This window comes from Triticum urartu, chromosome 1A, assembly GCF_056163025.1.
Source record: "Triticum urartu cultivar PI428250 chromosome 1A, HENAU_Tu73, whole genome shotgun sequence".
NCBI classification, from domain to species: Eukaryota; Viridiplantae; Streptophyta; class Magnoliopsida; order Poales; family Poaceae; genus Triticum; species Triticum urartu.
Genome location: NC_141873.1, coordinates 566,362,524 through 566,389,855, shown reverse-complemented (window position 1 = coordinate 566,389,855; position 27,332 = coordinate 566,362,524). Strand labels below are relative to the sequence as shown.

Below are 27,332 nucleotides of genomic sequence, written 5' to 3'. Positions count from 1 at the left end.
CGCTCTTCCAAGAAGAGCATCACCATCGCCACCAACCCTGGCTGTGTTCGGTGCAGCACGAACCAGAGAGTCGTCGCCGTCCCCATCATCATGTGGCCATCGTAGTGTCACCGGGCATGGGCATGGCAACCTCGGTGGCCGGTTGTAGCATCCTGAGACCAGAGCAGCCCGTGGTAGCAACTCTGGGAGGCACACTGTAGCCGTATGACTGGATACAAACATTACCCTTTTTCTTTTCTTTCTATGTCTCACAACTCACGGTAGATAGCTCCATATGCACATATATGACACGTACGGACCCGGACCAGTAGGCACCTAACAAAGCCGACCCGGACCAGTAGCTCCTGTGCAGTTTTTTCCTTTATGTTTTCTGATTGGTTTTCATAATTAGTTTTGTATTGTATTCTTTTTTATTTTTATTTTCTTCAAATTCATGTCAAATTTTATCAATACATGTTGTACTTTTTCTTATACAAGATTTTAGGATGCACATTTCTCAAATATATGATGAATATTACTTCAAATACATTTTTGAATTAGTTTTCAAATAAATTTTAAACATTTTAAAATACATACTGATTTTTTTTGAATTAATGAAACTTTTTTAAACAACGCAAAATAATTACATCTGCATATTTTTTTTAAAATGTCACAAACATATTCTTGCAATGAGTGAACTATTTTTAAATGTCACAAAAAAATTTCTAAATAGTAGGAAACATTTTAGAAACTATGTGAACATTTTTGTATAATATGACTAACATGTTTTGGAAATACGAGAGCATTTTATTAAATGAAAAGAAATATTTTCAAAACAATGTAAGCAAAATTATATTATTTTAAAAAAATAAATGACAAGAAGTTTTTCCGAAACGGGTCAACATTTTTTTAATATCATGAAATATGTTTTTTGTGCTATCAACATTTTTTTAAAAGTTGCATTAAATTTTTTTACACTGCATGAACATTTCGAAAAAATAGCTCAAATAAATGTTTGAAATGTATATATACTTATCTCAAAGTTTAACCAAAAAATTAACAAGAAAATAACTAACTAACAAATGAAGGAGCACGCTACTAGACCAACCCATTAGCTCGTCACTTGAGGCTAGGGGACGCTCGCGCTCGCTGCGAGCAAAGATAATGCCACTCCCATTTCGACCCCGTATGGGATGGATGGAATACAGTATTACAGTGGCTTTCCTCGTAACCCTTGTGCTCGACGCAGAGTTTGCGGTTGGGCCCTGTGTTGCCTCGCCCAGTGTGGCACGGGTGTTAATGGCTCTATAATTTGACACTTTTCATTGGGTACATTGTTTTGTTTATCGAAGGGATTTTGCTGGTTTTCGCTTTCAACTAACAATAAACTTTGTGAAATACAGAAACCTTGTTTCCTTGTTGAACATGTCTAAATACTTTTGGAAGGAAATGGGACAATACCTGGTCAACTTGAACGAGACTTGCCTGCTCCCTTAGCGTGCATTCATCCGTGCTCCCGCATACGTGGCAAAATTTGATTGGAACAAAATAAGGCCCGGTCCCACCCCCTTAAAATCAGGGGGGGAAATGATTAGATTGGGAAAAAAAAGAGAAAAAGACAGCCGTAGAATAAAGTGGGAGCACGGATGGGAGCATGGAGAGGGAGTAGGCAAGACGGATCCGATCAACTTGGGCAGCAAGGGACAGTTCCCTCTTTGGAAGAATTACAGCTGGTGTATCAGAAGATAATACGAGTGGATGAGCTGATAGCTCAGTGGTGGGAGTATTCTCAGAAAAAAGCTCAGTGGTGGGAGCGCAGTGGTGTCGCCCCACTGACCTATTCCCTCTGTTCCAAATTACTTGTTGCGGGTATGGATGTATCTAATGTATTTTAGTTCTAGATACATCAATTTCTGCGACGAGTAATTTCGAACAAAGAAAGTAGGTTCGATCTCTCTTAAGGTTGAATTTAATGTCTCACGTAGTCACATTCTCCCGGTATGAGCGCAAACGCTTATATCAATCTCCTCCGCCGCCCTCACATCTATAGTGAGAAGTCACTCCTCAACACGACCTGTTTGATCCCCTAATCTGCGGTGTACTGATTATAAATGCAGCATTTTATTTGCCAAACAAATCGAAGAGTGAATCTTCTAACATTCATGCAAGGAAAAAATATATGTCACGGCCGGGCTTTTCATCACGGCCTTACCAAAACGGTCAGCCTGGTAACAGCATCTACAGCCGGACATGGTAAATTTGATCCCTCAAATGCCTTGGTGCGTTTGTCGATAATGACTGGTCACCCCTTAAAAATGCGTTTCACATCCGGATACCTCAAATCCATACTATTACATGTACCGCGGCGATCTTTGACGGAAGCTTCGTCTGGTTCCGCTCCCGCCCGCCCGGCCATGCCCGGTGGCTGGATGCACCCCTAAGAGTGTTGGTCCGGTCGTCAGCAAGGTAGGGTAGGGCATTGGACACGAGCAGGCTCACGGGACTCAAGGCGCCACCGTCTCCCATGGCCTACTCTTCCTCATCGAAGCCCGAAACACGTTGGGTGCTGGTGGACGTCATATCAATGACGAATTTGTTCGGGGACGAGCCGCCGACGTCCAGCACGATGCGTTTGCGTCTCCCAGACTAATGTGCCATATATACAGGGCGCAGGAGAATGCGACTCCGCCTCGCCGACGTCCGCCGCCGTCTCCCGTGCCCGGTGCCTTGCACGGTGGGCACGTCGTGCCATGGCCTCGTGGGACGATGGTGCGTCCCGAATATCGATAGTAGATAATATGGTGCGTCCCGAATATCGGCGCACCACCAGAGGGGTTGCGTGTCCGCCAGCGCGTTCGCACGCTAGACGGACCGCACGGCCTCTAGTGAGGCAGTTACAGCTGGCCTAGCACTGGATCCATGCACCATTTGGGCAGACGCAATGTATTTCCGATGGATGGAGTCCGAGCGTAACCGTGCACGGGCCTCCTCCCGGGTGCTGCAAAGCGCAAGCCAGACGGCCATCTCCTCCTCGGGATCGACAGATCTGTTGGTCAAGGACTCGGATCCGTTGCCCGCCATGCCAGAGACGACCGGAAAGAGCCGGAGACAAGTTTAGGTGGCAGAGGGGAGAGAAGGGGAGGGGGTTTGGTCCGACGAGCGGATGAAGGGGATTTTATGTGGGGTCGGATGGACCAGCGTAGGCCGGGTCCGACGTGGCAGGCGCCCGGGGGCGCCCCATATCCGTCCCATATTTGGATGGATATGGAGTGTGCCGGTCAGCCCGGCCGTTTGAGGACCGTTTGAGATGTTCTTCTGGGTCAAAAAATCGTGACTAGATAGTGACCAAGCGGCTTGCCTGGGTGTATGAGGTGGGTTTGAGGCGTACGGCTGTAGATGCTCTAAGCCACTAACAAAAAATTGCAATCAATAATTCAGCCTTGTTGTACATAACTTTGTTTTTTTTTTGTGTGTGTGTGGGAAGTACGTAACTATGCTTACTCCTTAATTAATAAAATTGACAAAACTATACCAAAATGACTTCCCACTGTGATTGGAGACACAACGAAGCAAAGTTTTAAAATATTATAGCAATTCAGCCGGTTTTACCATAAATATTCGGATTCTATAAATAACTCCGTATAATTGGGACAGTTTCCCCTCTCTGATGAACGATGGCGTTCCAAATGGACTCTCATTGCACCAGCTGCGTTGGCCAGCTACCGTTCTAGCTAGCCATGTCTCAAAACTGCAAAGTTTAATTAGATGGCAGAGGATAATTATCCGGTTTCCATTTGTGTGGCTCCGGCGGCCACTTACGTACGTTCAGGGCCCAGGCTGAGCACGATCTTGACCAGCTACGAGCTAGCCTAACCCAGCGAGCTGCCCAATTAGCTCCACTAATCCGAAGAGTAAAGTTTGGGGAAGGAAGCATCGATAGCGCCAGTCTGAGTAGGTGAGCACCGATAAGGTCGATCGACGCGCTCGCCTGAACCTCCTGCCTCACGACCGTATTCGTTCATGGACAGCTCGTACGCGGCGGCAACTGCAGCTCGTTGCGCTGCTTACCTAATACGTACTACTCCTAATTAAGACTTTGGCTCATGCATAATTTAGACACAAATCATGGGAGATGATGTGCCGTGAACAATTTCTTGGGAACGTTTGCTTAACTGCAAAGAATTTCTTGTCACCGCAACTCAATTTGCAACTGAAGAAATTGCTGTACAAACTACTCACAATGTTGGATTTGATCTGATCTACGTACCAGCTACTGTCACTGTATATGTACGAAAAGAACCCAAGAAATTCTACACGCCGTGTACTCATCAGGGATCACAATCTGAAAGAAAGAAAGAAAGAAAGAAAGAAAGAATGCAGGGCAACCACCCGATCGGCGAGAGATCGATGGACGCTGACGGCTGACGTTGGTCAGTTGGTCAGAAGGGGTGGTAGCTCCGGCGGAAGGCGCCGGCGTTGGCGAAGAGCCCGAGGAGGTCCTGCTTGTACGGGAGGAACGTCGACGCCCTGCGCCCAGGGCTCCCCCTGCCGCTGCCCCCTCTGCCGCGGTGGCTCCAGCCGTGGACTCCTCCCCGGCCGCGCGGCTCGCCGGTCCCCGTCCCTCCCCTGCTGCCGGGGGAGCCGGCGGCGTCCTGTTGTGCCTGCAGGAACACGAACTTCTCCTTGCCGTCGCTTTGGCTCCGCCCCACCTGCAGCCGCTGGCGCCACCGCAGGACCGACCCGGTCGACCCGCTCTTCTGGCACCGCGACGGCGACGGGGACGGGGACGGCGAGGTCCCGGGCGACCACAGGCAGTAGGTCTCCACCGGCACCCCGTCGAGCTCGTCGTCTTCTCCTCCGTCGTCGTCCGGCCGTTTCCCCGACGACGACGAGGACCCTCGCTCCTCCAGGAGGAGCTGCCTCAGCGGCACCCGCACGGTCGCCGTGCCGGCATCCTCCTCCACCTCCTCCTCCGCCGGCGAACGCGGGCGGCCGAAGACCAGGTACACGGGCCCGATCGCGCACCCGTCGCCCACACGCGCGGCCGCCGCGAACGTGAACCCCTCCCCCTCCTCCTCCTCCTCCTCCTCCTCGTCTGGATCTTCTCGAACGATGTCGACAACCGGGCCGTCGCTGTGATCCGCCATGGCTCCGCTCCGTTCCCCGGTGCCGTGTGCGGGGGGGAGCGGCGGGGATAAAAGGGCCGGGAGACGCAGGCGGTTGCCGCTGCGAGCTGCGCCTGGCACGCAAGGCGTGGGCCATCGAGGCCCTCTCCGTGGCCGACGGGTGGGCCCGGACACGCACTGCCGTTGTTGCCTCGTCAGTGATTCGAGGGAGCTGGTTGTTCGGTTGGTGGGTGGGCCGGGCCCATGCGCGACACGTGGCCGGTGATGGGAGCCGGCCGTTGAGCCTCAACGGAACGGGAGAATGCAAGCTGGACAGCAGCGGCGGCGGCGAGAATCCCAGTGGAGTGGACTACAGCGTTGCTGGATCTGATCCGATCCAACCATGTGCGGCTTTTCTCCTCTTTTGAACTTTTCTCGAGAGCCCCTGTCACTCACTCCTATAGTTTTATAAAAAAATTATATTTTTCATAAAAGTACGTACCCTATCAAACATCGGTAAAAAAAAGTAATTTGCTATTTGTAAGTTGTCTGAAAAATAAACTGGTGTAAGCCAATTTCTGGAGGAGGAGGAAGAAGAAAGATAGGTGAAGTGCGCGGTCGTCGGGAAAGCCGAGCCGAAAGCGACCTAGGGCCGAGGGGGACTCGGGGTGCGGGATGGGCTGCCGACACCAGAGAAGAAGGCCGGTCAGGGCACATAAGAAAGGTTGCAGCGGCAGCAGCACGGCGGAAAAGAGCGGGAAGGGGGCGGCCAGGCGCGTGTTAGAGCACCGCCGGACGGTAATGGCGGCAACAAGCGGTTTGGTCGGCGCTGGATCAAGCGGGTGGAAGGAGAGCTAGAGGAGGAAGAGCATACGAGAGCCCTTGAGTTCAAATCTAATGGGTCAAACAGTTGACATTACACCCAAAAAAGTTGAGACAACTTATCTACCGTGGGCCCCAATAAGCAAATATCGTATGAATCATGTTCCTGCAGATTTATTTTGTGGAGATAATTATGTTTTCTCTTATGCTTTTGCACGTGCATCATCATCCTTGGTGCATTTACACTGTACATTGGTGTGTCCTACCTACCACGGTGATCAGAGATTCGGATGAGATGACTTGTCCGGTTTGCCATGCGCCCAAGCAAGAAGGTGAGAGTGAAATGACACTGGAGGACTAGCGGATCGTCTTTGTTTTTGTAGTGGTTGCCTATAAAGGTATGGCGTGTCACTACTCACTGGCGCCATGTTTGTTTGATGTTTCCCTGCTGTATTGCTCCGGTTCTAAGTAAAGTATAGCTTACTTAAGATGTGGGATGTGTGTTCACCAAGACTAAAGTATTGGTAATTCTCAAATAAAACAAACTTGTTGCTTCGTCCGTAAGATATTGCGTGTGTATTGGTACTAATAATGCTGGTACAAGTGTACACTGTCAAGGAAAACAAATGAGAACTAAAAGAAAGTTGTTGGGCAATAACACGAAACAATTGCTCGTACAAGTGCAAACGGCTAATCTGTGTCGACAAAACCAAATGCTTCTGTCCATCATGCTTTTTACTATTTTCATTTATCACAACATGCATACATACCATCTAATCGCATCTGCCACATCATCGATCCCACTACATTTCTTTCTCTGAACATGTATGAGAAACTTCATGCATCTCACGTCATCAATCCCACTACATTTCTTTCTCTGAACATGTATGAGAAACTTCATGCATCAGAAATGCTAGTTATACTGCTTTTTTCAACAAGCACACATTTCACTACATCAACCACATTACTTTTATTTCTGTCAACATGCATGAGAAATATTGCTTCTATTTTATAAATATTTTACATCTATATGATAATTAAATAAAAAACATATATATATCTTTATCTTCATTCCCATATTCAAATTTCAGACATCCAAATCTCATCAAAATAATATATTGCAACCAATTCCCGTAGCAACGGGTGGGGTATTAGCTACTTCGATAATGTTTTGGTGCTTGTGCCGACTCCCAACTCTGAGACATTCACTTCGAGGAAACACACTGGGAGATCCGACATGTACCAGGCCCAACAGGGGGCTACTTACATTCAAGCAGTTTGTTTTGTTATTAGCAGGCGACTTTTTTGTAGTTCTTTCCTTTATATGTTCCTTTTCTGCCAGCTTTTATTTGGTTTCTTCCAATTTCTCTCTCTTCTTATTTTCTTTTTGATTCTTATTCCTTTTTACCCCTTTTAAATTCATGTTCCATTTTCAAATTTATGAACATTTTCTTGTTTCGATTTTATTAAATTTTTGAATATTAAGTAAAATATATGAATATTTTATATTAAACAATTACATGAATATTTTTAAGAATATAGTTATCTTACGTTTATCAATATTTTTTGAAATTCAAGAATATTTTTAAAAATTTAATTAAAATGTTGGTTCAATTTTAAAATTCATGAAGATTTTCTAAAATTTCAGAATAGTTTTCTACTCCCTCCATTCGTAAATATAAGTTTTTTTAGAGATTTCAATATGGACTATATAGGGATGTATATAGACATACTTTAGAGTGTAGATCACTCATTGTGCTCCGTATGTAGTCCATATTAAAATCTCTAAAAATACTTATATTTAGAAACAGAGGGAGTATAATTTACAAAATATGTTTGTAAAATAATCATCATTAATTTTAATTTTGCATTTTTATCGATGTAAAAGCTAACGGCTGGTTTTCTAGGGGGGAGAAAACTGAGCCAAGGAAATCACCGTGAAAGAAAACCTAACGAGAGGGCAGACACTCTGTGCGTTACCTCAACAACTTTATGCTAAGTGTGCCGGGCGCACCTATGTCTCGTTTCATACTAGACGAACTAGGTCTCGCCTGAAGGAGTGCCCTCTCAGTCACTCGTATTAGGCTGGACCAACTTTCTATAGTTTGTTTTTCATTTATGTTTCTTCATTTATTTGTTTTATTTTATTTATATTTTTGAAAAACTCCAAAGACATATCCAAAACTGAATGTCCTTATAAAAATTGAATAACGCAGACTTGAAAAGTGCTAATGCAGTGTAACTGTCTTGTTAACATAATTGTAGAAACATGTTAATAGCTTTCAAATAAATGTTTGTGACATATAAAAAATGCTCACATGTTTAAAAAAAAGTACATGGCATTTTTAGAAAATGCTTTACAATGTAATTTTATTTCATGTAATTCAAAATATGTTATATTTCCAAAATTGTTCGCGTGTTTGAAAAGATGTTAAGACAATGAAGACGGTATCTAGCCGGAACAACCTGTTCTTCCTGAATACCTTGATTCAAGGACAAAGAATTTCCTGCTGCTATCATATAATATTCATCTCTATTTGGTGATAGATAAACCACCTGTCTCTCTTTTTTTTCTTTTGCTTTCTCAGCAGATATTTCATAAAACGGAAAATATTATGGTCAGTTCAAAAAAGGTTTCAAACCATTGAAAAATATTTCAACATGTACTAAAAAAAGTTCAAAGCATGTGTTTGGAAAATAATAATCATGTAATTAATAATGTGTTAGATGTATATGAAAATTATACAATGTGTCTCAACAAAACATATATTTGCAGAAATGTTCACAGCATATTTTAAAAATGTGAAATGTGTATACTAGCTGGGTTCATGCATCATAAGGCGGGTTATCATACAATTTCGGCATTCTGGTTTTGTCTAGTGTATACAAAATTAGTTCTGGGTTTTTTGAGAATAAAAGGAAATCCTGGTTTTGTATACTAGCTGCATTTTGTCCTAAAAAACAAGCACGCCAATACATGGTGAACGTCAGGTGAGAGGGATGCCTCAGCAAACGATTGGTTCATGCTTTTTTTTTGAAACCTCCGCTCTCCGGATTTTATTCATTCAGCGGTAGCAAATCTGAGTGCACGGTGCATCTCAGAAAGCCAGGGATTACATTAGAGTATGTAGAAACATTCTGTACAACTAAAGCTTCCTTGGCACAAGTATGAGCAACAGAGTTCACTAGACGGCTAGCATAGCGAAGCTGAAATCCCTGAAAAACGGCAACTCCTCCTGCATCTCTTGGAAGATATGGAACCCCTTCGATTTGCCTCCCAGCCTACCTTCCCATAGCTGAACAACATTGAGGCAATCTGTCTCGACTATCACATTCTGATAGTACTTCTCCCTCGCAAGCAAGGTAGCATCTCTGCAAGCCAAAATCTCCACTGTTAGGGAATCATCCACCCCTTGGTAGCCAGTGCACCGCGACACTAGTAGTCTGCCTTCGCTGTTACGGGCAAGAACGATTGGTTCACGCTGGGAGGGTAAGAACGATGGAACCAATATTGACCCCTCAGACATCGCTGCAGGGAGTTTTTAACGTGACCAAGCTGGCCCGGAAAATAGGGATCACGCGAGGAAAAAGGGGTTGGCCAATTAGCTGTTTTTCAAAAAAAATAAAATTGCCATCAACAAAAAATAGATAATTCAGGATACAGATAAAGTAATACAGACAAAAATACATTTGACATAGTGTATAAAACAAATTTGTCATAGCACGATACAGAAGCATACGCTGAAATTTGCTGGCACGATAAAACATGGTCTATGGTGACATGGCAAAATGCGAAAAAACACAAAAAATAGAACAACAAATTTATATGTATTGCTACACACAAAAAGTTTGCCATGCTCTGACACTAACACTAGAATATATTTTTGAACAGTTCAAGTGTACTATACATAACCCCTAAAAGATGGCATGATTCATCCTTCTATAAAATGGGTAAGCTACGACATATCTAGAATTACCATATATATAGGAGAAAAAGGTTTATAAGACAATACAATTTTCCATTATTTAATTAATAAAGTTGTCATGATGTAAATAGTAAACTGACATAGTCTAATTGATAAAATTGTCATGATGTAAATAGTAAAACTGCCATGGTAGTTGCCACAAAACTGCCATAGTTTAATTGGAAAAGTTGTCATGGTATAATTAGTGAATTTGCCATGGTACCTATAATAAAATTGCACATGAAAGAAATAAGAAAATTGTTTTTTAAAACATTTCAACTTTTGAATGTTTGTACTGGGACAAGGCAGATTTACAAATCGTGTTCTTTAAAAAAAGATCACAATATTAGGGACTTTATCCTTTGAAAGGATCACAAATTTAGGAATTAGCCGTGGACACATGAGACAATTGTAATCGTAAAAATGTCGTCTGGCAATTACATACTTCAAATTACCATGTGTTTTGGAAACATAATGTTTGTTAGTTCACCGTGTGATCAATATCTTTTTTTCAAACTTGCCATGTTACAGAGATAATTTTGCCCTAAAAAGAATGCCATTGATCAATCTGGCTAGGAGAAGGGGAGTAGGGGGAGGCCATGGCGGATGCCCGCCGGTGGCGGCAGCCAGGCTGGGTCGGAGTGGCGACCAGTCGGGTGACAGTGGGTTGAGTGAATGGGCGAGTGGGGAAAGTCCCAATAGGATAAGAGGAATTAAGTAAGGGTTTTCTACTTATTACACATCCAAGTCATTTAATCAAGCGTAAGAAGAAAAAGAAGAAGGAAAAAAGAAAATATCCACACGAATCTCCGTGTACGATTAATGACTTGGGACTTTGATGTGCAATATTTATAACACATTTAGACGTGTGCTCCATCTGACGGCCAACGCGGCGTTCGCTCCGAATTGCTTAAAACCTAACGTTAGATGTATAAATTTAGCAAAAACAAAGCAATTTGTATTCTTCCTTTTACGAGTTATCATCAACATTTCCTTTTTCTATTTTCGCGAAGGACCATATCAATACTTTTTCTCCAGATAGAAAGTAAGAGAACCATAACTGGTAGCAAAAAAGAAAAAAAACAAGTGGAAATAAAACGAGAAGTATAGATTGGCAAAAGGCCAAAGGAAGATGTAAGAAGTATAGATATGGAACGTGATGTCGATTCCATGATAAACGAAGCCAACACGTGCTCGCAGTTCAGATTCGCACGCTTCTAATCAGTAGGCAAATGAAGGGAACATGTCAATTCTAATCAGCTCTGAATAAAATCGAGATTCGAACGTGCGCGAGAAAAGACCGCGACGCGCATCTCACTCCACGCCGGCCCGGTGCATGCACCCGGCTGATCGTACGTACTCACTAGTCACTACTACTGCGCTACGACAAGACCTCTGAAGTTGACCCGCCGCCGTGCACGCGCCGGCCGGCTGACATGCAGGCGCTGGATCGGGCGGCGCGCGCGGCTCACGGGGTTTTGGCCGAGAAGGAGACGCGGCCGAAGCCCCAGCGCCCCGTCCGGTACATCTCCTCCAGCCACGCCAGCTCCGCCTCGTGATCATCGCCGACTCCCACCTCGCCGCCCGTACTCGTCGCCGTGGTCTGCACGCCGCCGACGCCGCCCTCCTTCACCGCGCCCTTCTCGCGGTCGTCGTCGCCCGGCGCCGGGAGAGCCGCGGCGGCGGCCACGTCGCGCACCCGCTTGCCGCGCAGCAGCGCCCGCCGCCTCCGCCTGGCCCTGATCACCAGCCTGCCGACGGCGAGGGGCGCCCTGACGAGCGCCAGGCCGAGCAGGCTGACGACCGCGCAGGGGCAGCACGCCAGCGCCACGCAGTCCGCCACGGCCGCCGCCGCGCACGACCGGCACATGCACCCCGCGCTCGCCATCGTGGCCTCCCCTCCCTCCTCCTCGCCACCAGCGGCTTCAAACCTGCGTCGCGGCCGCGCCACCGCACCGTCATGCCGCTGCCGCTGCCGCTGCCGCCCCGCCCCGCCAATCATCGACCGCAGGCAGACGGTCAGACGGAACCAAGCAAAGGTGTTTGCGATCAGCCAGTAGGTGGTAGCTAGCCTGGGGAACCGCTGCGCAGCGGCCGAAATGGCACACGAGAGCGCGCACTTTGTAGATTGTAGGTGGGGTTCGGGTACACAGTTGGACGGGACGGGTGACACGCGTGCGCCCAGTAAAAGCTGGAGAGCTTTCTCTCCTCGCAACCAAAACCGTGAAAAATGGCCAGAAATTCACTCCCACATCCGTCAGGCTCACTGCCCCCCTGCAAGCTGCAAGAGATCAAAGCGTGCAGCGAGAATTCACTCCGCTCTCGATCGTGGGCGTGCGGGAAAAACTTTGATGATGATACGTACGCAGGCACAGGGGGGCCATGCTTTGGTGCGGGTACAAGATACACCGAGGGGTGATAGCGTCCGATTTCGCGAGGACGGGTAGCTACAGTGCTCCAAAACTGCAACCTGCAACCCCTGCGCGCCTTTTATCCTCCCACGCTTCCGGGGGGCCCGTGGCCGGAGTTAAGGGCCGTGCCGTTTTGGGGCAAAGCGGCCGTGCGTCGCCGGGCCTGCCGCCGTGCCGGCACGCCAGGATTCAGAGTGCCAACTGTAGCTGCCAACACGGCCCCGACCGCCTGTCTGATCCTCTTGTACGCATTTCCTTCGCTTCCAGCTCCAGGACGTCGCATCGCCAAGGCCCAAGGCAGAGAGATTGGTTCTGTGTGGGGGGTGCAGAGCATGGGGGCCTGCATGCCGCTTCGGAGTGAAGAACAGGTTCAGAGTAGTAGTACATTGATCAGAACATGACAAGTGTGCAATGATGGACATCATGGACTTGTTGGGTGCTTCTGATCTCTGAACTCCTTTTTGTTTTAGTTTTCCAACGATCAAAATTTACCAACCCAGTGGGGATAAATTCGGAAAAAATGAAAGAAAGGGCTGGCAAAGAACATTGTGAAACTCAAAAGTTGCATCGAACCAAGAGAAGACCATGATCTTGGTAGGTCAACATGAGAGAGAACACCATGATCTTGATGTCAGTTAGACTCAAAATAAAATTTGGGTCAGTCGCCTGACCAAAACTTGTTTCAGTCGATCTTACCGGCAACGACGTGTGCACAGTGCACTTATCGAGCTTCCTACTCATGCATATGCGCGTCGCATGTCACCCTACGGCCTAAATTTTGTCAACTGCGCTGACCGCATACAGCTGCACTTATCGCGTCGAGAGCAAATGAAAGCCCCAACTTGGAACCTCCAAGCTAATAACTGGCCCACACCTTTTTTTCACGCTTAGATGACTTAGACTTTCTCACGCTGATTAATAGTGTAGAGTACTCTGCACTGCCCTGCTCCCATAGTACTTTAGTTCCTAGAAGCACATACACACATAAGCTAGCTTTACATGTTGGCCGGCTAGCTACACAACCACACGTAGCTATGTCGCCCGGGTGAGCGGCTCCTGTCTCGTTGGTTAAAACAACGATGAACTTTATTAGAAAATGATGAACTTTATTGGGGGGAAATGAGGAAGCTTTGGTTGCTTGGGAGAGTATTAATAATGTCCATGTTGTTTGACAATCAACGATGAACTTTATTACTCAGTGCATTGGTGAGAAAACTATTGTTATCTCAAACTGGTAATATTGATTTGTTCTCTTGAATGATGTAAAGTTAACGGATTGCCATGCCAGCATCAGTTTGATTTACAATAGGTTCATATGCATGTATATATTTATGTATTTCCTTTTTATCGAATTTTTAGTGATGCTTATTGCAGTATTACATAACTGAATGTTACCGTCTGATTTGATTTATTCAGGGTGGACAAGCTCAACGCTTCTTCTGCAGGCTACCCTGGCAAATGATTGTAAGGCTATAGCTACTTATACTTGTGTATTTATAAACTGGCATGATATGTGTGTAATCAGAGGACGGATTTAGGTTAATGCTACATTTTCTATTCATAATCAGTAGACAGGAAAACATGTAGAACAAATCTTTCATACCCTCAGTAAGCTATTCATAATCATAATGGGTAGAATAACTATATAAGGCTATTTAGGAAGGTAAGTATGATCAGGGGCGATTCTACCGTCCGGTCACCCCGGGCACGTGCCCGGGCTCGAGCGCTGCCAATTTTCCAAGCGCCGGAGTCACAATCTGTAAATACGTACAATATATGTTCAAAATACATCTGGTTCACGAATTGGGCTACTTTGGGTGTCATTTTTGCCTTTTGGGCTTACTCACGTCAAAGACTCATTCATTAATTTCCTTACATGTGCTAATCAGATCGTGCCATCGATCAGGAGGCCGGTGGCTGCATCCCTTGCCCGCCTATTCATCTGTGCGCCGTGCCGCACGACGTGCCCTAGCAACTCTGGCGGTTGGAGGCGGCGACCGGCAAGGTGGACTGACGGAGCACCGGCGGTCGGCCAGACCGCAAGAGATGATGCACACCTGGGCCTAAGCAGGCTACGACTCCAGCAAGCGACAACCGGGATCGGAAGCGGAAGCGCGAAAGTCAAAGGGGCAGCCCCTTGTGTAAATTCCACTTCGGCTCCGGCGGATGGTGCTCGTATTCGTCACCGTCGGCACTTCAATTCAATGAAAATTGTATAATCCGGTAATGTGTTGTATCTTCTAGATTCTCTCCTTTTTTTGCACTTCAATTCAATGGAAATTCAATTATTTGATAATGTGTTGTATCTTGTAGATTCTCATCTGGGCACAAGGATGAACATCGGAGATTGGAATTTTATTTGGTAAATTGTATCTCATGTTTTAATTTACTTATATGATGCATGAAATATTAGTGTGCGTATTACACATGATGTTTACCTAAATATATGATACTTCTAGTGTTGATAGACCAAAGTAAATTTTATCTTGCGTCATGCCCAGGCTTCGACAATTTGCTAGCTCCGCCACTGAGTATGATTATACAGTTTCTTAAGTATTCTGGTACAGTTTCATGAGCATTTGTTCTTGCTGATGCCAACCCTCGGTGGGATATTTTTTTCATGTAAACATCTAATATTTGTATGTGGTTATATGCACTTCATAGGAAGGCTCACTGATCCCCATTTATGTTTCAGGTCTACGTGATGTCCGTAAGGATTGAGAGGACAATTGGTCGGATTGCTTTTGGAAGAGGCGGCAGAAAGAATAGAAACCATGATGCCTATGTTGATTCAAAGTATAGTTATTAAGCAAACCATTACTGTTCTTGGTGCTTAGTTCCTCCTATATGTTTGAGAAATTCAAATGATGGAATCAATGGTTTATATTTCCTTTAATTTGTGGAATATATATAGTGTAACCAATAGTGGACTGGGTTGGTGCTGCCATCATGCTTTGCTATTTCGTGTAACAGCCTGAATCGAATATGAATCGTGTTCTGCCAAGTTGGATATAATGTCAGTGCATTGTAAATGAGTATTGTGTGATGTGATTCTTCTTTGCTTTTGGTATAATGTTCTAAACTTGCGCACTTTTCCTTCATCATGTCAACCTATCGAATTTGAAATGTGACCTACAGTGTTCGATGATCACCAGGTTGGATATGGTGGACATGTTGGGTGGTTCCGAACCTTTTTTTTTTGTTATCATCAATCTAAATTTATTAAACATGTGAGGATATTTGGATAAAATTGAAAGAAACATGACTCATAAAGAACAATGTCAAACTCAAAAGTTGCATCAAAACCGAAAATAACTAGTTGTGCACGGGCACCATGGTGCCGTTCAAAGAAACAATTTTCTACAGCGCAAAAGGGAAATGAAACTTTTTGTAAACATGCACACACATGTATACCACGTATGTTAAAATTCCACAACATTTTACTTTCACACGTGGCGTACAAAGAAAAGAAAAATATGTATTTTCAAATGGACCGCTTTTTTGTTTTTGGGCCAGACTTTTTTGTGTGTAGCTTACAAATTACATTTTTTTCAAAACAAAATTTCATGGATCCGTAGTGAACACATACAAGTTTCCACATAATTTTTATTTCTTTTTGAAACTTATAAATATGTTTTTCTTCTCAAAATTAAGGGCACCATGGTACCCGTGCCCCATAACTTCACACTCCATAAAACACACTAACTAGCTCCGCCAATCTCCACCTTGTGAGCATCACCAAGTTGCTCAGCAGGTTGAGCTCTTTCAAAACCCGGGAAGTTTTAAAGAGCCACACGCGCCGCCCACCACAAGAGATGTGAATCTTGGAACGTCGGATGCATCAAGAGACACACATCCCACCACAAGAGATGTGAATCTTAAATTGATCAACATGATGGACATGTTGGGTGGTTCTCAAGTCTTTTTTGTTTTATTTTACCAACAACGCCACATTTATTTATCAAGTGAGGATGTTAGGATAATTTGAAAAAAAATCATGCATTAAAAAATAAAAAAGTATACGAAACCAAAAAATGCTCATCAACTCCAAAAAAAACATATTTTGAAAAGATTCATAGATTTCAAAACCAAAATCATGAAATTTTGAAAAAGTTCATGAAAGCTAAAAAACTCATAAAATTTTAAAAACTTCATATATTTTCAAAAATAAATCACGGAAAATGGAAACATTTATTTTTAAAAAAATAATGAAATTTTTAAAAAATGTCAATATATTGAGAAAAGAATGTGAATTGAAAAAAGTTCATTGAGTTTGAAAAAGTTCATAGGTTTGCACAACAAAGTATGCAAAAAATGAAAAAAAACAAAGTTTTGAAAAATGGTTCACAAAATTTGAAGAAGTTCATGATAATCTGGAAAAGGTTCATGAATTTGAAAAAACAGATCATGGGTATTTGAAAAACTGTTGTGAATTCACAAAACTTTTTCGAATTGATATGTTTCGCACATTTAAAAAAATAAAGGAAAACGGAACAGTCATTGTCCCGAAAAACATAAAACGAGAAAAAAGAAAGAAAAACGGCTGAGAAGCTTCACAAGACTGGACCAGCTCCTCCCACTGCAATTTTAGATGGGCCGACCCATTTCTGAACGCCTTCAGGTTAACCGGTGCCGAAGCCCTAAATAGGATTAGGTTTTTTTATTAACCATCAGAGAGAGAAAATTAAAGCAGAAAAGAGTGTTTTAACCTTGTAAGGATTTCTGGCAGGCCAAGTTGTTATTAAATAAAATGGTCATGATTCTATTTTCTTCTCCATTCATTGGTAAATGATTTTTTCTCACTCGTGAAAGGTGTTACTCAATTGAGTTAGGTGCTGGTCCATTTCTTTTACCTGCAAGCATTTGTTTACGAATTTCCTAGAAACTGTTATTCAATTAAAATAGAGCGCATAGTATATTTTTTAATAGATGTAAACATTTTTATTAATAAATATATTTTTTAAGGCCTGGACAAATTTTAACTTTTAAAAATTAATAATTAGTAAGGGTGAAACATTTTATGTCAGGAGAATAAATAGTTGCTGGCGCGGCTAGACGCGTGCCCAAAATACACGTAACACAACACGTGTACGGCGAAGCGGTAGTCCATCTACACCACTTGAGCAATATTTCTTCTTAAATAGCTCGATATAAAATTGGGCTAATCATAGACACAATTTTTTTAGGGGTGCTAATCATAGACACATGGTCATATGTTTTGTAAATGGGCTAGCAGTAGAAAAATATATATGGGCCAGCTGCCCAACGATATGTAGTTATGAAAACACAAAACATGAACGAAACCAAAGTAGTAAAAAGGACACCCATCAACGACGCTTGTATTAGTGAAGAGGACACATTCCCGTTACGAAACTAAGCTCCACAACCCCAACTAAAACTACCAGCAAGGTAACATATCAATAATCCCACTAGAAGTCTATTACCGGTAACAATAAACATCAGGTAGGCTCACCAAAAGAGAAGAAAAGTGCACGAATGGAAATAGAAATCTAACTACTAGTAAAAGAGTCTAGGCAACTCGGCCATAGGAAGGCCCTTCGACCAAAAGTTTCACCCGCAAAAAAAGGAAGGCCCTTCGACCGCGCAGTGATTACTGGCCGTTTGATGAATCTACTGTTCATGGCTTTGACTGCCGGCCGTCCAAAAGTTTCTCACCCGCGTGCTTGTTATCTCTGTGTAATGACCAGTGGGCCCGCGCGTGGGTGGGGCTGATCTGCAGTGACCGACAGGAGCTCCTGTCCGCGTCGCTAATTGCAGTGCGCGTCTCCGCGTCGGCCACTGACTGGCCAAAGCTTTCGCGCAGGCCGATTGGGTGATGATTGGTGTGTCGCGCGCGTGCGAGCTGACCGAGTGATGCGACGTGGGGTTTTTTTTTTTTGAGACAAAGAGTGATGATGCGACGTGGGTGTTGCCGTTGTGTTGCTTGGGGCGCGGCGTGGGCTGGGCAGGCTGGGGCCCGTGGGGTAGTCGAGTGGTGTGATACTCTTTCTATTTCTACTCGCGCTTTGGCTGCTCAGCTGTGTTGGTAGCCCCTGGCAGTTCCTTGGGTGTGTGTGAGGGATGTGGGTTTTTTTTTTTTTTTGAAGGGGTGAGGGATGTGGTTTGTTGTCTTGGCCAATGGGTAAAGCGGTGTGACTGGAGCTCCCATTGGGTAAAAGAGAGGGTCCGTCGCTGGTGTTGATTGCAGAGACCAATTCATTTGTTTTCTGTGTTGCGTCGCTGCGCATGGGCCCTGCGTGCGGTGGTTCCCGTTTGTCGGCGAGCGGGTGAGTGTTTGTGTGGGTTGTTTTAGTATTTACAGCGGCTCGGTGCGTTGCTGTTCTGACGCCGTATGGTCCGGCTATGCGCTTCTTGTTGTATTGGTTGCGCGACGGGCTGGGCTTGAGTCGCCTAGGATTCCGCTCTCCTTTCATGTTTGTGCATGCGTGTCTATATTTGTATGGTGGGCTCGTGGCTTGCTCTGTGTCTAAAATAATATTACTGTTTCTTCCTCCTTGCCCCTTATCTTACCAAGACGAGTTGGTCGTCCTTCCCTTCCCCATCCTCCTTTCACTTTCACTCCCACTCCCGTCTCTTCCCGCCTCGCTCTCGTTCCACCCGTCTCCTTCCAGGGCGCATCGATCTTTAGTTCCATCTTTGTCATGGCCCTGCTTCCTTCGTCTTTCGCTTCTTCTCCGTCCCAATGTCGCCTTGCGCCGGTTTTCCTTCCTCTTTCCTCCTGCTCTTACATTTCCTTGTTCTCACTTCTCTTCGTCTTCATGTTGCAGCCTTGCAGGGTTATACAGCTCGTTGCTTGCCGCTCGGCTTGCTGCTTGGCAAGGTAAGGTCTTTCTTGCTCCTCTCCTGTTCGATAAAATGCCTCTGAGCTCACACGTTCTTTCTTGCTTCTTTCCCTTGTTCCTTGGGTGTGGTTCTCTGGCAAGGTTAGACGTGTTTCCATTGCTGTACTTGATTGTCCGTTGGTGCATGCTCTATTAACCTGTGAAAAACTGTGTCCTTCTTTACCTTGTTCCATGCCTTGCCTACTGTTCTTGCCTGCTGAGACCATGTCGGCATGGCGCACCCTTTCTTTTGCAATTATATGCATGGGCTCGCGTGCAAGCAGATTAGTCTGGAAACGTCCATGCATTGCCAGCTAATAGGGGCTCCACAGAAAAAGCAATAATCTGATCCGGTTGGTTTTTTTAGGTATTCCATTCTTGTTTCTAGTAGAATTGTAACTTTCGAGCCATGCCAAGTATGATGCTTATTCATAGAAGGTTTGTCGGAAGATTTGCTATAGGCTGTGTTATTTAGCAAACATGATGTTTTAATCTCAAGGTCGGTCTATTTGGTGGCTTCCCTTGCTGTGAAAATATGCGGTTTTGCCTCTTATTTCTCTTCTTGGATTGTCTCGCCTTAACCATATGTATAAGTGACCTGGGAAGATATATGTTCCTTGGTTTCATAAATCATAAGAGCATCTCTAGTGGAACGTGTAAATTTGAACGTGTATATCTCCATATACACGCCATATATACCTTACTAAATTATACACCTTTCAGTTTTTCAGTGAAACGTGTAAATTAGGACGTGTATATTCCAACGGCTATATTTGCAACGGTCATATTTCCGATCTATATAAACCATTCCTACCACCTCTTCCAGCACACTTCTCTCCTCACCTAGATTTTTCTATCATTTCTCACGCAACACAATGAACACATCCACTTGGGACATGAGTTCTTCGTCATCTTCATCTGGCGACGATGAACTCATACTTGCAGCATTCGCCGAGCGCGAGGAGGAAGAGAGGAAGAACGTTCGACGCCATGGCGGTTCCAAGCATGGACGTCAGTCAATCGATCGAGGAAGAGATGCCGGATTTCTTCTTCTGTGGGACGACTACTTCAAAGAAGTTCCTCGCTTTCCCGAACATTTGTTTCGACGAAGGTTCGTAATTAGTACACTTCTCTGCTTTGGTCCTTTTTTCATTTCCCTGTCTCATTTAATTTTTATGCACAGATTTAGGATGTCGCGTACTTTGTTCAACCGCATAGCTGATGGTATACTTGAGCATGACTATGATGATTATTTTACGCAAAAAAGAAGTGCTTCTGGAGCTCTTGGGTTACATCCTTTGCAAAAGATGACCGCGGCGATGCGGATACTAACATATGGAGTAGCAGCTGATCATGTTGATGAGTACATCCAGTCCGCTGAGTCTACTAATTTAGAGTCTTGTAAGAAATTTGTGATCAAAATTTGTGAAGTTTTTAGGGAAAAGTACCTGAGATCTCCAAATGAAGAAGACATTGCTAGGTTACTTGCAATAGGGGAGGAAAGAGGATTTCCCGGTATGTTAGGGAGCATAGATTGCATGCACTGGGGGTGGAAAAATTGCCCCCAAAAATGGCATGGCATGTTTAAAGGCCATGTGAGCGAGCCCACTATGATCTTGGAAGCAGTTGCTTCACAAGATCTTTGGATTTGGCATGCTTATTTTGGTTTACCAGGGTCTCTGAATGATATAAATGTTCTTCAACGTTCTCCTGTTTTTACAAAGCTAGCCGAAGGCCAAACTCCTCCAGTGAATTATAGCATCAATGGCCATCAGTACACAATGAGGTATTACCTTGCAGATGGTATATATCCACGATGGGCAACATTTGTGAAGAGCATACCAGCTCCAACTAGCAGAAAGCATAAAACTTTTGCCAAGAAACAAGAGGGGGCTAGGAAAGATGTGGAACGAGCCTTTGGAGTTCTGCAATTCCGTTTTGCCATTGTTCGTGGACCTGCTAAAGGATGGAAACGTAAAGAAATCACTGATGTCATGAAAGCTTGTGTCATAATGCACAATATGATAGTTGAAGAGGAGCGACAAACTGGTCGGCAAAGCTGCACTTTTGAGGCAATGGGAGAAAGAGTCACAGTCTCTCATACTCATGCGGAAGAACTGAGCTCTTTTATTCAGATGACTCATCGGATTAGAAATTTCGATGAACATGATCAGCTTAAACTTGATCTAATTGACCATGTGTGGCAAAAGTTTGGAAACGAGTAATCCATGTCTTTGTAATGCAGCTATCAATAAAAATATTTATGCAATGAGTGATGTAATCCATGTCCTCAACTAGCAGAAAGCAGTAAATAGTTCTTACAACTACAACATATAGCTCACATTACCCTAGGCCGCGAGCAAGGATCTCCTTTTGCTTAGCTTGGTAGAACTACTTTTGAACATCAGTCATACCACTTGTGTCGATGAGCATGACCCTCTCATCTAATTCAAACTGTCTCCGTGCATCCTCCCTCTCGTTTCGTGCATCCTCATTCTTTTTGAGTGCAATCTCCTCTTTTCGCAATTCCAATTGCTGTGCATAGCGAGCATTTCTTGCCGCCTCTTTGATCTCATCCTTCTCTAGCTTTACTGCCCACACAGTTTCTAATGACAGCTTGCAAGCACTGTCATCAGCTTTACCTCTCTTGTCCCTCTTCACACCATCAGGTCTTTTCTCATGTTCAAGAGCATCAGTGTGTATCGAGGTAGCATCAGTACGTACCGAGGATGCATCAGCCGGATCATTGGTGGCTGTGCCCGGACTTGCATCAATGGTCTTTTTTTGTTTCTTAAGAGAAGTTTCAACTTCTCTTGTCTGCCACTTTGGATACTTCGAAAACTCTACATAGCAATGCATCAGTGTGAAAGGCTTCTTCTTTTTTAAGATCCATTTCCTTGAACAAAATGTGTGCATCGTTTGTCTGCACATATAAATATGTTGTTAAAATAAGCACAACACATATAGAATATTGCACATCACATATAGAATTACAAGAAAGGCGCATACCTTTTCTTGTATAGTCCTTCCACTTTCTTGCCTATTTAAAATCTGCTGAACGCAACCACAAAATTTAGAGGTCTCTTTGTTAATCGTTGTGTAACGGCAATTGATTGCATTAGCATTACGCTTCGGCCATGATGATTCCTTGTGTGTGTTGTAGTACTCTGAAATTCTATCCCAATAAGCATCCCGGTTTTGATCTGTCCCAACAATATCCAAACTTGTATTTGCCCATGCTGCTATGAGAACCTTGTCCTCATCACTAGACCAATTTTTGCCTTTGTTGGATTTTCCTTTCTCTGTTATTGCAGAACGATGCTGAGTTGATGGAGTTGCCTGCTCTCCAATTGGACTTTCTAGTTGTGTTTGCGTGTAACCAAAACCAAGGGTGTCCAAGAAGCTTTGGTCAGTATCCATCTGCAAGCAACCAATGCACAACTATTTTAGACCACAATCTGGCATCAAATTGACAAGCAAAAATTATTTTCTTCTCCTTCCAAAGAGCTATGCATCTCCCCTGCATCTCCTCCCGGCGCCGCTCGTCCCTGCATCTCCCCATGGCGCCCCGCTCGTCCCTGCATCTCCCCACGGCGCCACTCGTCCCGCCGCCCCAGCAGACAGGCGCGCCCGGCCGCCGCCCCTGCATCTCCCCACTGCGCCGCTCGTCCCTCCGCCCCAGCAGACAGGCGCGCCCGGCCGCCGCCCCTGCATCTCCCCACGGCGCCGCTCGTCCCTCCGCCCCAGCAGACAGGCGCGCCCGGCCGCCGCCCCTGCATCTCCCCCCTCCCCCCCACCGCTTCGCCGCCCAGCCCCCACTTGTCGCCCAGCCCCCCGTCCCCGCCCTCTATTCTCACCAGGGCGCGCGCCGGCACCGGCGCCGCCGCCAGATCGGGCTGCAGGGCGTGCTGCCGCCGCCCCTCTGCTCCCGCTCGCGAGAAAGGAAAAAACGGTTACCTTGGGCAGCGGCCGGAGAGGAGACGCGACGGCGACCTTGGGCGGCGGCCGGAGAGGGGCGACGACGACCTTGGGGAGGCGGCCGGAGAGGAACGGGAGCGGGAGCGGGAGGCTTTTTTCGGTCGTGGGAGCGGGAGCGCGAGCCCACGAGCGTGGCTCGGTCGTTTTTAGTCCCACGCCAGGTACGCTCGTGGGAGCGACGTGTATAGGTGCACGACCTGATACACGATCCACTGGGAAAGCTTTTTTGATTTTGATCGTGTATATTTAGCATCCACCTCCATATACACCATCCACTAGAGATGCTCTAACTAGACCTACGTGGTTAGTTAAACCTTATAAACTTGTTGATGCCTTGTCTTACGAAATGTCCTCTCTTTTGCATCAGGTTGTTTTGTATATAGAAGCTCGCCACTTTAGCCCTCGCTGCTTTGGCCCTTGCTACTAAAGCCTCCGGCCACAAGGAGAAGTGAAGACTGGTTCGCCGTTGCTGTCTTCATGCACCTGTCTTTGCACCCTTTTGAACACGCTTCTACTACGTTTCTAGCGTGTTTGCAAACCCAGTCTTTGGCGCTCATAGAGCCATGTCAAAGTTCTGTTGATACACTTCCCTATTTAATATCGTTGTTGGCCTTTCCTGCTATCCCCTGCCTCCTCAATGACTATTTCTATCCATTGTAAATATTCGTTCGGCCATGCTACCTAATATATCTATTACTACCAGTGCAATGTTAGCTGTTCTGAAGATTATGTCTGTATGCTCCCGCTTGTCCCCAAGATTTGCTCACTTATGGTTGTGCCTTCTTGCCAATGGTTATACCCATAACAGATCACTTGCCTTTTTATCCTGCTTTTCTATTCAGGTTATGCCATCTTGAGAGATCTCTTTTCTACATACAAGTTCACTGAAGATAATGATCCTAGGTACTGTATTTCAACAGATCCACGCATTACAACAACAAACTGAGCCAAACCAGACGCCATTTGGACAAGGAACGCTGTTTAGTATAGCTACCTATAAATGGTTTAGTCCTGTGCTTCATCGAAGCAGTGTAAATAAGTTGTATTGAACTAATTCCACACCTTCTTTCATTATTAGCTAATCCCTTGACTTTATGTCATGCTACATTATGTATGATAATGTGTTACCACTGTAAACCCTATGTAAATTATGTATGTATTTGTAATCTTTATGTCCAAGTATATTTTACTTGTGTTTACAATGCTAACCTAAATAAGTTGTCACTTTGCCTATATATGTGTTTCTGTAATACAATCCACATTACATTATATTTCCAACTACATCCCCTACTTACTCACTACTAACATCACTTCTAACTGGCTTCTTGCGCCATCGATGCAACCGGGTCATCTAGTGGAGTAAAAGGAAGACTAGGTCTAGAGCCAGACATCCACAATGGAAACGATGCCGTCTTCAAGAGCAACATGTGCACAACCAGCCACCAGTAAATCTATCACCCACGGGTTGAGTGAATTGCAAAAAATATCGACACTTCAGACAAGGTTTGCAGGAACCACACATTTATGGAATTGTGTCAAAAAGCACTAATTTTTTTCATAATTTTTTGCAAAAAGCACTAGTTGGCGACTTTGGTCGTTTTGATGATGATTATGACACCTGGGTCCCGCATTTGCTGATGTGGCGTAACGGTTCGTGATAGACGACGTTAGACGAGGGATTTACAGATATACGAAGCACTCCCTGTAATTTTACATGGAAGCCCTTTAATCAAAAAACAAAAAAGCAATCAAGTCCAAGATTTGGATTTGGGCTGCCCGGCGAGCAGAGCAGCAGCACGCCGGCCCTGCTAGCATGCGGCGGGTGAGTTCGGAGCTCGGAGGAGTGGAGGCCGAGGTGCGCACGGGCAGCAGCGGCGCCGGACACGACGGGCACGAGCATACGCGGTGGAGGCCGAGGTGCGTACGTGCAGGAGCGGCGCCGGACACGAAGGGCGCGAGCAGCAGATGCGCCGGCCGCGACGGGCGCGAGCAGCAGATGCGCTGGCCGCGACGGGCGCGAGCAGCAGCCGCACCGGCCGCGAGCTGCGGCGGCGCCGGCCATGCGGCATGCTGCGGGTCAGCTCGAAGGTCGGAGCGGTGGAGGGCATGGGGAGGCGGCCCGGCGAGGGACGGGAGGCGCAAGGAGGACACGGCGGAGGCGTCTCCTCTGCCCATGGCCATTTTTCTTTTTGTAGGAAGGTAGGGAGTTTTTGGTAAAAAATTATCTATAACGACGTCCAAGATGAACAGTTACGCCACATCATCATTTCCGAGACCCACCTGTCATAATCGTCATCAAAACGACCAAAGCCGCCAACTAGTGTTTTTTGCAAAAAATTATGAAAAAAATTAATGCTTTTTGGCACAATTCCGTAAATGTGTGGTTCCTGCAAACCTTGCCTGAAGTGTCGATGTTTTTTACAATTCACTCCCCACGGGTTCCATCCTCGCACAGTGTTCTACATTTTACCTACTACTCGCTCTAGAAACCTTACCCCCAATCCAGCTCACCTTTATTTCCTTTCTTTTTTGTAAAATTAGCCAATAGTTAATAAGATGGCATGTTTTATACAGACACACAAAGATTAGCAGCCATTTTGATATAAAAAGTATGATTACTACAAGTCGAAATTGACCACAACAAAGTACAAATAGCAACACATATCTTCCTTTTTTCTAATATTGTCAAATAGACAGAACCAAGTGATGAAAAGGCTCTTAATATCCGTAGGAACATAACTCAAACAAAAACAACACTTCAATACACTCCAAAAAATAGCAACAGAGCAGTGTAAAAACAGATGATCAATCGAATTTTTCAGCCCCACGAAAACTACACTTGGAGTCTCCATTGCACCCTCCTTTGGGCAAATTATCTTTAGTGATCACACTATTTCTAACCACAAGCCACATGAAAACTTAGATTTATGGGGCAATTTTGATCTTCCAAAGAATTTAAAAGGAGAGTTTCCCTAATTACCAACCAGTTATAAATAGATTTAACAAAGTATTTACCATCAGCAGTAAAGATCAACCTAGAGTATATTTTTGATCTTCCAAATCTATATTAGTACAACAACCTTGGAATTCCGTTGAGTCATAGTATCCCCCCACAGAGTTCTCCTGAATTTATATTGTTCCCATCCTTTAGTGAAAACATCAGATAGATTGATATTTTTGGTAAAACACAAATCATAAAGGCCGGTGCAAGACTGCTTGAGTGGTTTATCATCCACCCACCAATCTTCCCAAAATCTAATGTGCTCCCTCTACCCATTTTTTTCTTCACATAACTAAAAATAAATCTCTAACTGACATAGGCCAACCACAAAATTGGGAATCACCCACATTCTGTTTTACAACATAGAGGCACTCATTTTTAACATACTTATTCCTAAGATTGTTTTGCCAAAGCCCCTCTTCCATTTATAACTTCCACAACCATCACTACTGGGAAAAAGCTTGTAGGTGGGCTCATTTTAATGGCGGGTACAAAAGTTTGCTGGCCACTGCTATGCTGCCAATAGTGTCAGGAAAAAAATAACCACCCGCCACTCACAAACTTGTACAAAATTTCCAATGGGATAAAAGCAGCAGTGGCGGGCTACAAACAAGCGCTCGCCACTTGTTTATCATGCACCAGTGGCAGGCGAAAAAATTGTCCGCTACAGCAGTAGTTCGGCAATCCGTACCAAAATTTCCAAATGTTAGCAGTGGCGAGTATAATGTACCGCCCATTACATGTATCTTTAGTCAGGAGAATCCTTGAAAAATCATATTTAATAAACCCAGAATAGATTTTGTGGCTTCTGTTTTTGGAAGAGATTGCTTTGACAGGTCATCCCTTGTCGACCTAAAGAAGGAGGCGGTCAATGTCTCGAAGCTACTGGTGAAGTGTCAGATATCCAAGATCAATAGGAGGGCTAATACGGTGGCTCATGAGATTGCTAAGTTCAGTTTTGATAATAGGTCTGATGGAATTATTTTTAATTCTGTTCTGCCTTGTGTGGCTAATTCTGTAATGAATGATTGTACGAACATTTTAAGTTAATTAATACATGATGGGTTTTTTCAAAAAAAAAATTTGACCACGCGACTTCCAAAGATGTGTATTAAACATAAAAATGTTTGATCCATTTCGGAGCTTGTTTGCATGCTTTGTTGAACCGAAGGTTTTTCCCTTTTCGGTGGTCGAAATTCAGTTAATGCTTCGAAAATAACAAACCAACT

General features: G+C 44.8%; 2 protein-coding genes and 1 pseudogene across 2 annotated transcripts; all 3 read right to left on the bottom strand.

The window, feature by feature from the left end:
* Positions 1-4,117: 4,117 nt before the first annotated feature.
* LOC125539402 (uncharacterized) lies at positions 4,118-5,261 on the bottom strand. Its single transcript, XM_048702848.2, has one exon. It carries the CDS (start codon positions 5,124-5,126, stop codon positions 4,419-4,421), a length of 708 nt encoding a protein of 235 aa, XP_048558805.2. The 5' UTR covers positions 5,127-5,261; the 3' UTR covers positions 4,118-4,418.
* A 5,715-nt stretch (positions 5,262-10,976) lies between these two features.
* On the bottom strand, positions 10,977-12,093 carry LOC125539394 (uncharacterized). Its single transcript, XM_048702839.2, has one exon. The coding sequence runs from the start codon at positions 11,871-11,873 to the stop codon at positions 11,340-11,342; it is 534 nt and encodes a 177-aa protein (XP_048558796.2). The 5' UTR covers positions 11,874-12,093; the 3' UTR covers positions 10,977-11,339.
* A 9,374-nt stretch (positions 12,094-21,467) lies between these two features.
* On the bottom strand, positions 21,468-25,277 carry LOC147992825 (uncharacterized; annotated as a pseudogene).
* Between the last annotated feature and the right edge of the window lie 2,055 nt (positions 25,278-27,332).